This window comes from Melospiza melodia, chromosome 1, assembly GCF_035770615.1.
Source record: "Melospiza melodia melodia isolate bMelMel2 chromosome 1, bMelMel2.pri, whole genome shotgun sequence".
In the NCBI taxonomy this organism is placed as follows: domain Eukaryota; kingdom Metazoa; phylum Chordata; class Aves; order Passeriformes; family Passerellidae; genus Melospiza; species Melospiza melodia.
This window is the reverse complement of record NC_086194.1, coordinates 104,509,828-104,524,752: the sequence shown is the minus strand read 5'-3', so window position 1 is coordinate 104,524,752 and position 14,925 is coordinate 104,509,828. Positions and strand designations below refer to the sequence as shown.

The 14,925-nt window shown below is 40.6% G+C and overlaps 2 protein-coding genes across 6 annotated transcripts in view; both read left to right on the top strand.

Annotated features, from left to right (window-relative positions):
• The window catches only part of GRB10 (growth factor receptor bound protein 10), a 144,949-nt gene extending 141,346 nt beyond the window's left edge, over positions 1-3,603 (top strand). For 3 of the 4 annotated variants that reach the window (XM_063163320.1, XM_063163329.1, XM_063163343.1), the window contains one exon: positions 493-3,603. In XM_063163320.1, the coding sequence (XP_063019390.1) occupies positions 493-639 (147 nt within the window). In that variant the 3' untranslated portion in view covers positions 640-3,603. The remainder of the gene's footprint in view (positions 1-492) is intronic. The other variant, XR_010028696.1, reaches the window with a different exon arrangement.
• Positions 3,604-9,987: 6,384 nt separating this feature from the next.
• The window catches only part of DDC (dopa decarboxylase), a 70,100-nt gene continuing 65,162 nt past the window's right edge, over positions 9,988-14,925 (top strand). For both annotated transcript variants that reach the window (XM_063163307.1, XM_063163288.1), the window contains exon 1: positions 9,988-10,172. The gene's annotated coding sequence lies outside the window, so the exon portion shown is untranslated. The remainder of the gene's footprint in view (positions 10,173-14,925) is intronic.

The window sequence follows — 14,925 nt, the reverse complement described above, 5'->3', positions numbered from 1 at the left end:
AAAGTTTTATTCTGGAGGTTATCCAATAATGTTGAGCTTCAAATAACATTACACAGAGATGTTGGAAAGCAATTTGATTTTTATCTTGATCCAAAAAAGCATGAAAAATTTAGGATTATGTAGACCTTTTTATTGTTCCAAACCCTCTTGTGTTGTTTAGCTGGCCAATTTTACAAAAAGCTAACAAATCCTTTTGCGGTATTTTTGTTTTATCTAATGAATGCCAGTGACATCTGTAGAACTTTCAATTACTGTGCCCACAAATTTTCACTTTCATAAGCAAAATGTTACAAGTTGGGTTAAGGTATGTTTCTTCTAGCCCTGTGCATAGTTTCATAAAGAACTGCAGGCACTGGGTTGTTTATGCAACCGAGTGCCAGCTGAGTGCCCATCATTTATTTATGTCACACACTGGTGGTACTCTCTGAGTTTTTCCACTTGTGTATCTCTTCATGTGCAGCCTAACTTGAAAAGGATGTTTTTTTTTCCTAGTGTGAAGATGATGGACAGATATTTTTCAGTCTGGATGATGGGAACACCAAATTCAGTGATCTAATCCAGCTTGTTGAATTCTATCAACTAAACAAAGGAGTCTTGCCCTGCAAACTCAAACACCACTGCATCCGAGTGGCCTTATGACCTCAAATCTGACTCTTGCTGAAGACTGGATTTGATAGAAGAGTAATTGTAAGAGAAGGTTGACACTGGGGAATTGGCAGATTTGTAAGTTGGTTAAAAAAATAAATATTATGCACCTTGGGACTCTGAAAGGGATGGATTCGACAGGTGCCAACAGACCAAGATTGCTGGTTTGTCTAACACCTAAGAGTGATTGCTGCTGAGTGTCCCAGCATCCCAAAAATGGGGGGAGGGTCTGTAAAACAATGAGTAAATTTGAAACAAAACTGGAAACTATCTTGGCTGGGCCACTTAACAGGAACAAGTGTGAAGAGAAATCTTTGAAAAGAACTCTTGCCCTGGAATAATCTTGACAATTAAGACTAGTGTGTTTACTTTTTGTATTGATCACTTTTTTTGCACTCCTACTTTGTTTCGGATATTGTATGCAGCCTATATTAGGAGCTGATGTGGCTTTTAAAATTCATGCAGGAGTTGGGTATTAATCTGCACCCTAAAATGTATGGAATGCTTCAGCCTAAAAGGATCTAGAAGAAAATCAAGAAGTGTGTGTGTGCGCGCGCGTATGTCTCAGTACTTCTCTGGAGACCTGAGGTTCAATGATCTGCCGGTGTCTTTGAAGAAGCAATGAGGATACAATTCTAAAAGAACATACCACCAATATATGTACTCTTAAAACTGTTGACTTGTAGCATTATGGCTGTAGTATGTTGATGGTATATTAGTGGCATCCAGTCATGCAGAGACTGTATTAGATTCTATGCACAAATTTTTATTATTGGAGTGGTGGTTTGTTTTTTACAGCCTTTTGACTGTTTTCCTGAGGAACCTTACTGTTACTAAATAGAGTAGGACTGAATGATTACACTCGTATTTCAACCACCATTTTTTGTGAGAAGATTCTTCTGCAGGTAGTCTTAGTATGACAAAATAAAAAAAATTAAAACCAGTGTTTTTAGCTTTATAGCTCCTTGAATTTTCAGACTGTTTCAAAGAGCTCTTACAATAGAGTAAAGCTACAGTGACAGTGCTCTCCTGGGGATAGGGCATAAGAAGAACTGAACCCTTCTGCTTCTTGTAGGGTCATGAAAGTTTACATGGTGAGAAGGAACATGCTGGGAATAGAAACAGATTTGATTGTGAAGTAACTGATGGCAATATCATCCATTGAGGTAACTGGTGATCCCTGTGTCATGTGTGCTACTGCACACCAGTACGTATGGCAGACAAGCATGTATCTTGCTCTGGTGCTGGTTTGTCATCAGAACTACTTTATTGTTAATGTTTAAATGAATTCTTCAATGTTTACTCAATAACTCATTCTGATGATAAATGAGTATTAAAGTCAGACAAGTCCCACCTTGACCCTGCAGTTGCAACCAACCATTCCTTCAGCAGCTGTCTGAACTGAAATAACTTCCCAGTGCTTGGTGCCGTTAGCCACAGTGAGAAGTATTCCACCCTGGGAACTTGCAGAGCGTAGTGCAGAACGGAGCATTTGTAAAATGGTAAATTATCTATACAGGCTAGTTAATCCTTAATATTTGCCACTGGGTTTGAAATCCTAGCCATCTGAAAGGTAAAGAAGGAAAACCAATCCTACACTTTTAGGTCTTCATGTAGTGTTAAGAATAGCTTAAGACAAACCATAACCTGCCTGAGTCGTCCATATCAGCTTAAACTATGTCAATGGTATAGAAACACTGTATTTTAGTTTACAGAACACATTTAGTATTTTTTTCCATTTAATGTCTAGATACTAAAAATGAAGAAACTTGATTTTGTTTTTATTAGAAGCCGTTTTTGTTTTGTTTTGTTTTGTTTTTGCTTTTTTTAATTGTACATAGTGAAATGAGTGTTCCTGCTTTCTAGACAATGTATTTTAAAACCTTGAAATTAAGCTAACTTAAGTCTGACTTCACTTTGCATGCTTCTATTTGGCCCCTATTAGGAGAAAAAAAATACTTGTATTGACTACATTACCAGTTTAATAAGACCATTTATGCTGTAGTTTTAAGTTTTTCTGTTTACATAGCTTAGTGACAACCATGCATTTTTCCCAGTAGGCAGATAGTATTTGCAGTGTTTCATATTTATAAAAAAAAACTTTGCATCTTATTTAAATTGAGAATAAAAGTTTGACTATGAACCATGATTTTTGTATGTAGATGGTTGACTTAGTATTTTGTACTCTTCCCAGCTAAAGTGAGCTGTTTTGAGAAAGTGACCACCTTCAAAGTGGCAACAATCTTACTTAAGCAGATCACTGCTTTGTCTTCTTTCTGCTGGAAAACAGTCAATGCCACCTTAGTTTTCCAACAGATTCAGCTGGCTGCCAGCTCAGAATACCAAGGACTGAAGGACATTTGACTCTTATTTTTGTATTTAAATGACATGAATGTAAAGGGGATGCTCAGGGTTGTTTTGGAGCCTGTTGAATTTTTATCTTTTTGCCTGTGATTTTATTTTCTAAATAAATACTTCATGTAGCAATCTTGAATATGTTGAGAAGGAAAATGCCAAACCATTTTGGTAATGAGGTTACTAGTTAAGTTATGTTACGATAGGTGTTAAAGTACAAAAAACTTTTTATTTGTTAATTAATCTTGAAGAAACACGTGCCTCAGTTTAGATGTTTTGTCTTATCTTTTCTGCACTAAATACCTGACAGTTTGACCAATCAATGCACCTTTCCAGTGGCAAGACTTGCTTATCGTAAATTATATTGTCACAATGCAAGATTTAGTGACTGTAAAATGGAATAAAGTTTAAAGTTTCAGGGAATGCAAAAGGTATTAACTTAAGAGACAAAACCTTTATTCAATATGCTTTGCTTCATACTGTAAATAGCTTTTTGGCTTGTGAACCTAATTGTAATCTTTCAGGTATTTTTGTACAAATAAGGGACTGATATTCTGTTTCTTGTAATTAGAAATAAACGTTAATACAATGCTATTCATTTTATATTGGAATGAATGTCGTCCTTTGGATATATCAGTACACTGTGTATCTCTTGCCTTAATGCAGCTTAATTGAGTAGGTCATGTTAAGCAGCTTTTAAGAAGTGTGAAGAGGAAAACACAGTCCCCAAGATACCTTTATTCTGGCTGTTGTCTTTAAGAGTCCTATTAGGATAGACTGCATTTTATTTAGCAAACAACTTATTCACTCATTTTGTTTGAGAAAAAATACTGGGGATATTCTGCTATGATATTTATAGTATTCATTTGGGAAGGCTGCTAGAATCATGTCAGAAGAACACACTATGACCAACTTTCAGGTCATAAAGTTATAATTCATTGAACATGCACACTCTGCATAAAACACTTCATTGGCCTGATAGCTGTTGGATCAGAAAACTTTTCAATAGTACTTCCAGAAAGCAATTATTTACCCCTGTAGTCCTTGTATTTGAGTGGTCTATCAGAATTTGGGTGGAAAAACATCATCTGCACAAAACACATCTTTACTTAAAAATTCCAGGGGGGTGGAGGAGTGGGGTGGAGAGTTTGGTGGTTCTTCTGGCAGGTAGAAAAACAGAAGGTTGGGAATATTTCACTTTTTTTTTTTTTTTTTACACAATCCTTTCCTGTTTCCTCCTTGTTAATTCATAGAAGCCATCAAATGCATTTTACTCTGGCTTCTGCAGGCTGTGTCTCCATGTGATGTCTCCATATTGCACTAAAGCATGAGTTAATTCATATGTTAGCATGATGAAATTCATTCATCAGCACATAGAGGCAGAGTACTTCCTTTTGATTTTGATATTCCTCAAGTTTTTTTCTATCTGGACATGCATGTTACAGTGCTTAGAATTCTCTATCCTGCATGCAGTACCTTACTTTTTTCACTAAGCTTAAGGGGACTGCAGATGCCTATTTCCTGCTTGGCTAGAGGAGGCCATACTATCATTGAAACTGACTCTCACTATGTTCATTAAAAGTCACAGACAATAATTCTACACAAACCTGTTTAAAAAAAAAACCCAAACAAACAAACAATAAAAATCAAAATCCCACCTTGCTTTCTTGTATATATTGCATTTGGAACAGACAAGAAGATGGCATTAAAAAAAGCAACATGGTAAAAAGATTTCAGCCTGCCCCGTTGCAAGGTAGTGCTGCCAGCATGTTTGTCCAAACTGCCCACCTCTGTGGCAGATACAAAATGATGCCTGTGAAATCTGGCCCTTGGCATTAGCAGTGGGTACTTGGGCTATCAGAACATCACCAGTACAAAATTAGTCTGGGCCAGAAGTGGGTCTGTGGTACAGATTTTAATTACTTGCCTGATAGGTTTGTACTTCTTTTCATTAGTTGCAGAACAACAGACATGATCGGACATCTGATCCCACATTAAGCATTCTAGCATGAAGTTCACCAGGCAAAACAGCTTAAATGCATTTGGGCCTGTAAATAAATTCCTATCAGACTCATGTTTTACAGCATGCAGGACTTTCATCCTGATACAAAGAACCCTTAAATTAGGATTCCTTTAACACTAAATTGTTGCTTCAGTCTGTACCTGCAAAACCAGATGAGAAAAACATCACCAGATGAGCCACTTCCCTTCAAGTCGAACTTTTGGTCTTTGTTATTGCTAATTAATAATGCTTTAATCTGGTTTGTCAGTGTCCAGTCTGTAGACTGCTTTGTGTCTCAGACATTGTTTTTCTGACATCTTGGAAACTTCAGTAACAATGTCAGCAGATGGAAAGAAAAGATACCTTCCTCTGTAATATCCATGCTGCCTTCATTTGGGTTGCTTCTGCATCCTAAATCTTAAGTCTTCCCTCCTTGAAGCACAATTTAATTAGTATTTGAAAATCCAACATAACCACAACTATGTCCAAGGTCTATATGATGTTCATTAGATATTGTGATTAGGCACATCTGAGACTTGAAAATGAATTTGTTTGTGTAACACACATTGCAAACCCTTAGCCCAAAGACAATTCTGCTCTAATTGCTCATCATTTTGCACAGATACCAGCAGATGTTTTAGCAAGAAACACAGGTTCACACAGGACACTAAGCTGTGATTAACAGGGTCCTATAACACTTGTTAGTTGCCCAGGTTTGTTATGCTTTCCTCTAATCAGGTGTTTTTCATCCCTTGCCTGCAAGATCCTGGTGCCACAACTTGGGAATAGGAACATGCAATTACAAACAGCTGCTGGCTCTGAGCAAAAATACAGCCTGGCTTTATGGGCCCTGAATCTCAGCTTGGCTGTGCTCAGAGGTACAATTCCTCAGAGCTCAGAAGAGAGACAGGGAAGGAAGTGGAAGGGAGAAAAGAATTACTCTTGGGCAGTATTGTCCAAGGGCTGGTTTGGGTGTGACTAGGAAGAAGACAGTGTTGTGATGCCCTGAGTGCTGCACACCTCTCCCTAAGAGTCAGTTTCCCCTCTTCTTCCCCAAACTTGTGAAGACACTTCTACATATGGACTCCTATCGTACCTGCCCTTTGAAACACATTCTCCAGAGGCATTAGGACTGGCATCTTGCATTGCCAAGGAGAGAAATAGCAGTGGAATTGGTGTTCTCTACAACCTGCCCGTTCTCCAAAACAGCCTGTCCAACTGCCATCAGAAGAAAGGAAGGTGAGAGTTTGGTACTATGGTACTGCTAAAAATGATGATGATTAAAGCAAATGGCTAAGCACAGTCCTGAAAGTGTACAATATCACTGCTCCACAAAAAAATACCTTAGGCACAGCCTATCTTTAAATAATTTAATTATTTATACCTTTTCCTTATTCGATTTCTTTCATAATACTTTGCTGCTGAATTTGTGCATGATAAAAATGTGCTCTGTGTCACTCTTACCAACTCCTAGTTTTCAAAAGGTTGCTGTAGCACTCTCAGAATCAAAAACAAATACAGAAACAAGCCAAGCTGTGAGGATTAGAGCTTCCTGAAAAGTAACTCCACAACACATCTAGTTATTAAAGAATGTAAATTGGTAATTATAGAATTGGTGTAGAGAACACTTATTTGGCATTTTTTCACTAGATAGTAAGGTTTGGGAAAACAGCTAGCTGAACAAGGGTGAAAGTTATTGAAGGCTCACAAAGTTTGCCTCAAAATACTTAAAATCAATTGCTGGAACAAGCATTTGACCTGCTCTAGAAAACAGAGTGCTTCAGAGAAGTGCATGTACATGGGAAGGGATTGCATCCTCTCCCCCTAAAAGTGTAAGAGAGCAGGAACTCAATGACAGCAGAAAAGGAGACTTAGGATGCAGTACAAATGGAAGACCAAACAAGAAGGTCAGAACAATCAAATATATAATAAAACAGTTCAATGAGCAAGTATAACAGATTTATAGATAAACATAGGCAGCTGAGCAGAAACAAAACAATTATGGTATTTTCCGACACACAAGTCACCTGAAGTATGCAGAGGACCAGTTCAGGAAAACCAAAAATATTTCTTCATAAACTGCTCATGTAATCTCTTGTATTTTCCACCACAAAATGTAGCACGGGGCAAAAGTTCACATGGCTTCACAAAGGGCTTCTATCACATCGTGATAGAGAAAACTCAGCTGATGGATAATAACTACAAAAATCTTTTTCTCTGCAAGTCCATTGGTCATATGTCACCAAGTGCCAGGAGCAATCTTAAGGGGAAGAATCATTACTTGACAGCACATATATAAGTACATCTTCCCTGCATGTCCACTGCCTAGATAGAGATAGAGAGGTAGGTAGAGATACTTTTTATCTGATCCAGTTATGTGCCCACATGAGGGCTGGCTCATACAGAAGGTAGCAACTCAAGCTAGCACATAAGACCTGAGGAGCAACCAAGAAAACCTGCTCTACAGTCAGCTGGAGGGAAACAGCCCTGTAAGTATTGAATTTGCCTCCTACCGCCCCACCCTAGGAAGGGATGCCTGCAACAGCTTTCCTGTCCTTGTGTACCCCCTGCTCCAGCCTGCCACTGGCAGGGTCTGCTGCAGGTGTGGGGGCTGCCACAGCAGAGCTGAGTCCATCAGGGCTCTGAAGTTGTTCAAGAGTAGCGTCTGGCTTCATTCAGTCTCAAAATTGGGTCGTAATTGACAGGGACTGAGCTTTCGAGGTGACTGAGCATTAAACAGAGAATAGGTGCTACTCCCTTTCAAGTCAGAAATTACTACACTAAAAGTTGCATATAAATGGGTATCTTTGGGCATTTTTGTTCAGCAGTGCACAAGGACGTGTTGTAAAGGGTTCTCCTGGGGTAAAACACAGGCTTTCCTACACCATTGACATTTGGGGAACAGAAAGGGGCGTGCACCTGCTCAAGCGAGGTGATTTTTCTTACTGAAAGCTATGGTGGAGCTGGAGGGAGAGTGCTGTGCTGGGGTAGGCAGGCCAGGAGTGGGAGGCACATTGGGAGCTGCTGAGGCTCTCCCAAGCCACCCACTGCTGTTCAGGCAGAGAGAGAATGGAAAGAGGAAATCACAGAATTTTTAGGGTTGGAAGAGATCTCTGGGGATCATCCAGTCCAACACCCATGCTGTGGCACAGTCACTAGATCAGGTTACACACGAACATGTCCAGCTGGGTTTTGATTGTCTCAACACAGAGACTCCACGACCTCTCTGGGCGGCCATTTCCACCCTCAACGTAAAGAAGTTCTTCTTTATGTTGAGGTGAAACTTGGGTTTTAGTTTATGGCCATTGCATATGTTCATCCTGACTCCGAGCACCACTGGAAAGTCTGGCACCATCGCCTTGACACTGCCTTTGAAGCATTTCTGTGCATTGATGAGAACAAATGCTGGTGCCAGCCGGGTTCCATCCTGCCCTGTCTCCCAGCAGCAGGAGTCAGAGATGGCTGGGCTCTGTCCAGCCCCAGTGAGGGGCTCACCCTGCTGGCCCCGGGCAGCTGCAGCCCTGCGAGGGGCCCCGAGGGACTGCGGGCCGCCTCTGACAAACAGGAGCTGGGCACAATGGAGCCCCATTTTGCTGTTTTCTACTCTCCGATTCTGACAAGTCTAAATCCTGGAGAAAGTCCCATCAGCGCCGGCAGCTGACACAGAGCCCGGCCTGTGCGGGCCCGGAGCTGGAGTAGGCCGCGCTGGCGAGGCCTCAGGCCCGCGGGCACGGCGGGCTCCCGTGCCTGCCCCGGGCCGGCAGAGGGCGCGCAGCCCGGGCCTGCCCCACACGATGGAGCGGGGTTCTCCCTTGGTTGGGCTTCCTTTGTTTTGTGGCGGCAGCCTTGGCGTCGTCTCCTGTGAAACCGCTCTAAAACAGCTCCAAGCCCGCCCAGGGTGCCTCCGGCGGGGCCGCTGATGCAAATGGCAGCGCTGGAGCACGGCTGGCACCGGCGCCCGCCCCGTCCCCGCCAAGAGCAGCGTGTCCCGCTTTGGGGATGTGAAAAACGCCAGTCACTTGTTTTTAAAAATTTGAAAGTTTGCTAGTAATAAAATGGTTATAAAAATAGTAATACAATTGGAGTAATAATAATTTGGACAGTTTGAATTAGGACAATATAAGGCAATAGAAACAAAGAGTTACGGACGTCTGGGTATGTTTTTCTGGGCAGCATGAGCCCGAAAAAGGACACCCGTTAACAAAGGATTAACCCTTAAAAACAACAACCTGTTGCATATTCATACACTTCATACATGGTGCATAAATTCCATTCAAACACAGGATTCTGTCTGGTCATCGTCAACTTCTTCCTCTGAATCCTGACAGCGCCTTCGAGGCGGGAAGAAGTTCGTTTCTTCTGATAAGAGGGCAATAAATTCTTTTTCTGTGAAAGATTTGGGTGTCCTGTGGCTGCTATCTCGCTGCAAGTCCTTTCTTTAAAAAAAGTATCCTACGTAGCATAGTTTCTATTGTAACATTTTTTATAACCTAAAACTATATTTAACACACTACTTAAGAGAATCAATACATTATTACTTTCTAACACAACACATATAATATTCATTTTAATATTTGCAAAAAGCCAATCATAAAATACACATTTTTCACAGGGACATGATAGTTTGACCCTCCCGGCAGGGCCCCTGAGGCACCGGCAGCCGCTGCCCCAGGAGCTCTGGCTTTGGGTTTCCCGAATTGTCCCACTGCCTTGCTCGTGTGACTCCCCAGACATCTCCATGGCATGGACACATCCTCGTCGGCGGAACCCCGGCAGAGGCAGGATGTGCTGGAGCTGCTGCTTGCTGCATCCCACGTCTCGTTGGATTTTTCACCCAAGGCTCTGTGAATAGGACGTGAGAAATCCCACGTCCCTCCTATCGCAATGGCTGCGAATTGCAGCTGGATGAGCCCACAGGTTTTCTGGTTTCCCCGTGCTGATAAAGCTGACACAGGGGCATGCCTGGTTAATGGTTAACACAGGAGTGCAGGGTGAAGCCACGATAGTTGCTGGAAAAGCCGTAGAAGTATATTGAGATTAAAATTCCTTAGCCACTTCTGGTGACCTCTTCTTCACAGGGCGACTTTGAACTACAGGGAGCTAACTGTAGGGAACTAAAAACAATACCTGTTTTCAAGATACCTGGAAAAGGAGTGAAATCTCCAAAAAGGTAAGGATAAATTCAGTAATTTCTGAAAGTGAAACTACCTCTGCACTTTCACCAAATAATCTGATCCAACAAACCTACGTAATTTGTAAAGTATTAAACTAGTCAGTGTTTAGAAGCACAGCATAGTGTGCTAAATATAAATATTTTAATTGACGTGGCCTTAAGCCAGTTTTGGTGAAAGAGTCAGGAGTTCATTAAGTATTTTGAAATCAAAGCTTTGCAATTCACAACATTTTTAAGAGAACCTCTTCTTAATTGCTGCTGAAAGTTGAGTTGACAGCACTGCTGCTTAAGGGAAGCAGACTGGAGGGATGGCAGTACTAGATGGTGGTGTACTGGACAGTCTTGGAGCTGGGTCCCAGCTGACAAGGAAATTTTATTAATCTTTTCAAATTTTGTCAAAAAAATTTCTTGCTTGTTTGAAAATTTTGTGCTCCTAGTCCTTGAGCTTGGTTTTGTTTATAAACCTGTCACATGAGGTGTATTGTCCTGTAGAGATCCTGTTTATTGCTCAGGGACTGCAGTGATCTTCGTATGTTGACATTCCAATTTTATCTGGGGCTAAATGTGAAACAGCAAAAATTATTATAGCATTGCTGGGATTCGAAGAGTAAGAAGATGCTGAAATTGGGAAAGGAAAGGTGAAATAAAGTGATAATCACTGTTTACATTACAGAAATTTACTGCTTATGCCAATGGTAAAGAAAAGGGGGAATAAAGATACTATAATGGAAAGTCAGTGAAAACCAGATTTGCAGTGTACCTGTGATACATGCTGAAAGGTTTTCTTGGTGAGTGATGCCTCAAGGAAAAGCATCCTGGAATTTTGATGTTCAAAATGTGCATCCCCCACCAGCCACACAAAGTGAGGAAACTGGAATTTCTTGCTGAAATTGCTAAAGGTTGTTTAAAGTCGGAAGAGAGTTTCTTTGGCCAATTGATACACATCAGTGGGAAATTTCTGTGTATGTTTCTTACTCTGTTCTTTCCATTATGCTGTGTCCAGTTCTGGGCCTCTCAGTTTAGGAAGGATGTTGAGGTGCTTGAATGTGTCCAGAGGAGGGCAACAAGGCTGGTGAAGGGCCTGGAATACAAGCCCTTTGAAGAATGGCTGAAGGAGCTGAGGTTGTTTAGCCTGGAAGAAAGGAGCTTCAAGGGAGACCTTATCACTCCCTACAACTTCCTGAAAGGAGTTTGGAACCAGGTGGGGTTTGGTCTCTTCTCACAAGCAACAGCTGACAGAACAAGAGGCCACAGTCTTAAGCTGTGCTTGGGGAAGTTTAGGTTCAACATCAGGAAAAAATTCTTCACTGAAAGAGTGACTGGGCACTGGAATCATCTGCCCAGTGAGGTCACCATCCCTTGATGTGTTAAAAAAAAAGACTGGATGTGGCACTTAGTGCCATGGTTTAGTTGATGAGGAGGTGTTAGGTCATAGGTTGGACTTGATGATCTCAAAGGTCTTTTCCAACCTAGTTCACTCTGTGATTCTCTGAAGAACTGTTCACCTCATTCTTCTGAATCACAAAAAAAGGTATATTTTTTCAATCACAGATAATATATTGTATAATCAGAAAAATACATGGCCAAGAGTATTTTATTATTTCTTTGTGGAAAAAAAAACAAGTTCAACCTATACAACAAACACAATTTACTTTCAGCATATCCTAATCCAAATCCTGTTACTCACCTCAACTCTCTGTTGCCTCTGCATGTCCACAATCCTCCAGTGTTCCTCTCTAATGAGTGTCTCCCCATTAAGCCAGCTCATGCTGATTTTATTTTTTTCTCCTATCAGTGATATTTTTCCTGTAAAAAATTGTGGAATGAAACAGCTGTTTTGTTGTACATTTTTCGCCTCTCTTGAGTCTATGTGGATTGTATGGCTCTCCAAAACCAAATGAATAAACAGGAGAAGAAATGCTATGGCAAACAATCAGTTCTTGGAAAATACATTGGGATTTTAGTTTTAGGCTCTTTGTCAGAGAGCTGGCAAGAGCATTGTGTGCTTAAAATGTTGCTCTTGCAGTTTATTATTAAATAATACTGTATCATTCCCCCCTTTTCCCCCCACTCTCCTCTTGTTTGCAAGGAACATTTGGTTTTAAAATTCAGGGCAAGTTTGCTAAGCTTTGTGAAGGTGTAAATAGAAATTAGTTTTATCTTTCCTGGTTGTATATTTTCAGAGGGATTGGGTGGTTAACATGGAGTCAAATGTAGTTTAGTGTTGTTATTCTTATATTACATTAGACATATTACTGTATTCCTGAAGCTGTTTTTTACAGCTTCAGAGGCAGACAGAGAGGGTCTGTCCCTTAAAAGGTGATGACTGATGCAAGGATTAATGGAAGCACTTTTTTTTTTTTTTCATTTTTTCTCCCTCAGTGAAGTGCTGTGCTGTGAGTCTCAGTGTAGGAACATGGGATGACTTGAAGGCAAAGATGTGACTCCAGTACTGTCATCCATCAAAACAGCCTCTGTAGAGGATGTATCTCCCCATCTGTTAGGTACAGGCTATCTTTGCAAGGCTGGATATGAGGCAGAGAGGTTAGGAAGGTTGTGTTTTGGACAAAGATAAAGTGGAAAGGTTTCAGTCACTGAAAGAAGCATAGGGAGGGAGGACATGGGACTCATCTGATCTTAGCACTGGAGGCAATTGAAGCCATAGTAACAGCAACTGTGCATTCCAGTAGAAGCTGTAATATGTATAACCCTAAGTCAGGGTTATTATTAGCATTTCAGAGTTTCAAGCCAGTCGTGCCAAACTCGAGTTTGTGACATTCCTTATGCTTCAGATTTTTAATTTTTTTTTTTTTTTTATATATACCAAGTACCATCTACTGTCTGATTGCTAGGGCAACGTCAAGCACTGGTGTCAGCAATACTGGCATATAATTTGGAGTTCACTTACAAAAAGGAAGGGAATAATTGCTTCCTGCTCAGTAGACAGGATATAAGTAGCAGACTAAAATTGGTGCAAAAAGATGATTTAAGAAAAAAAATGCACTGGCGTGTATTGTTTAGGAAGGCTATAAATTCAGCATCAGAGTAATGCTGCTGCTAAGTCGCTTATAACACCTCCCTGTGTTTTGGCCTCACTTGCACTCAGTTATGCTATTGACAAACTGTTCCATTTAAATGAATAAACCTCACAGTTTTTAGATTTTCTTTTTTCTGACACATGACAGCACAGGTACAGTTAATGTGACATAACAAGAGGGAAGCATCATTACTGTGACTAGTCATGCAAAAAAGCGAGATGGGAAATTACAGATATGCTACATATGGTGCCTTCTGCTTTTAAAAACAATCTGAGCTCTGAGAAGTAGAAAGGATCCAGCTAATCGTAGAACCAGCTCTATGAATTTCAAGGCAAATATACATTTCCAGACACATGGGACAAGCTGAAGACTGCCGAAGTGTCTGGGAGAATGGCTGGCAGGCACCTTTTCATCTTGGACAATACCGTAAAGGAAATGGCCTTTCAGTGTGGCAGATATTGTCCCTTTCTGTGCTGCTTCTTTAAAGGAAGGGAGAGAGAATGAATGCAAAGGATTTCAGAGGAGGTGTCATTTCATTAACGGCATCCTGTGGGTGCATTATCTTGCAGAGACCTTTTTCTTTGTCTCTTGGTCTGATTAGCACATGTCTTTGTGCAGTTTTAAAATGCTTGGACAGTTTTCCCTTAAGAAATACATGTGCCTTCCAGCAGTTTTAAATTGCTCTTGATATGTTTGATATCCTTATGCATCTGCAGACCCATCAGAATCTTGCTGAGTTCTTGACTGTAATTCTTCCTGTGGTAATTATATTTTCAACAGTTTTAACCACACATGATGTGAAAAAGTGTTTCCTTCTGTCTATTTTTAATATGCTGACTTTAATTTCCCAGAATTGTCCCTCTTGGGCTTTTAGAATTTGAAAACCAGAAAGAAGTTCTTTGTCTTCTCCCTGTACTCTTTCGTTATCTTATCCTTTCCTTGGTTTCTCTCATGTTGTTCTGTTTTTCAAAGCTAACCAGGCCCACTCATTTGAATCTTCCCCAGAGGACAGCATAAGTGTCTTTGAAGAGAAATCTTCTCTTATTCTCCAGGAGGGCACTGAAATCTTTTTGAAAGTGAAAATCTGAGAGAATATTGAATGTTTGAGAAATGTTCCAACAATTGATCAAAAGTCATTAGAATATTTTTCCTCTAATTCTCCAACTTGTTCTTAGTGGATCCAAACTTCTTGCTATTCTTGATCATGCTACTTATTAAACAGAGGTTTTCATCCAACAGTGCCACCAACATTGGTTAGACTAAGCTTGACCCTTGAGACTTCTTAACCCTCTCTGTATTCTGCATTGCTTCAGATTATTTGTACTGAACTTCCTGCAACTCTGTACTGACTATTCAAGATGTGACATTCCTAGCTCTTCTCCCCAGTTCCTATGGCTGCATCTTTAATAGGAAAAAAGGAGAGAGGGCAGGGGGATAATGGGATGGTGGAATGATACCCTTTCACTGCAAGTTTTTGTATCTCACCAATGTAAAGGCCCCCAGGTATTGTGACTTTCATACACTTTGGGCAGCTGAACTAGGGGACTCTGTGACCTCCAGCTGTAGTTAAACTGGGATGCAGAAGGAACGGACCAGAAAGAATACTTGCTGTAGTGGTGGGTAGTGAGAGGTCTGAGATGGGAGATGATGGGTAAGCCTGTATTCTAATAAAAGACAAATATCTAAGAATTTGTGGAAGAGAAAGAGCAATA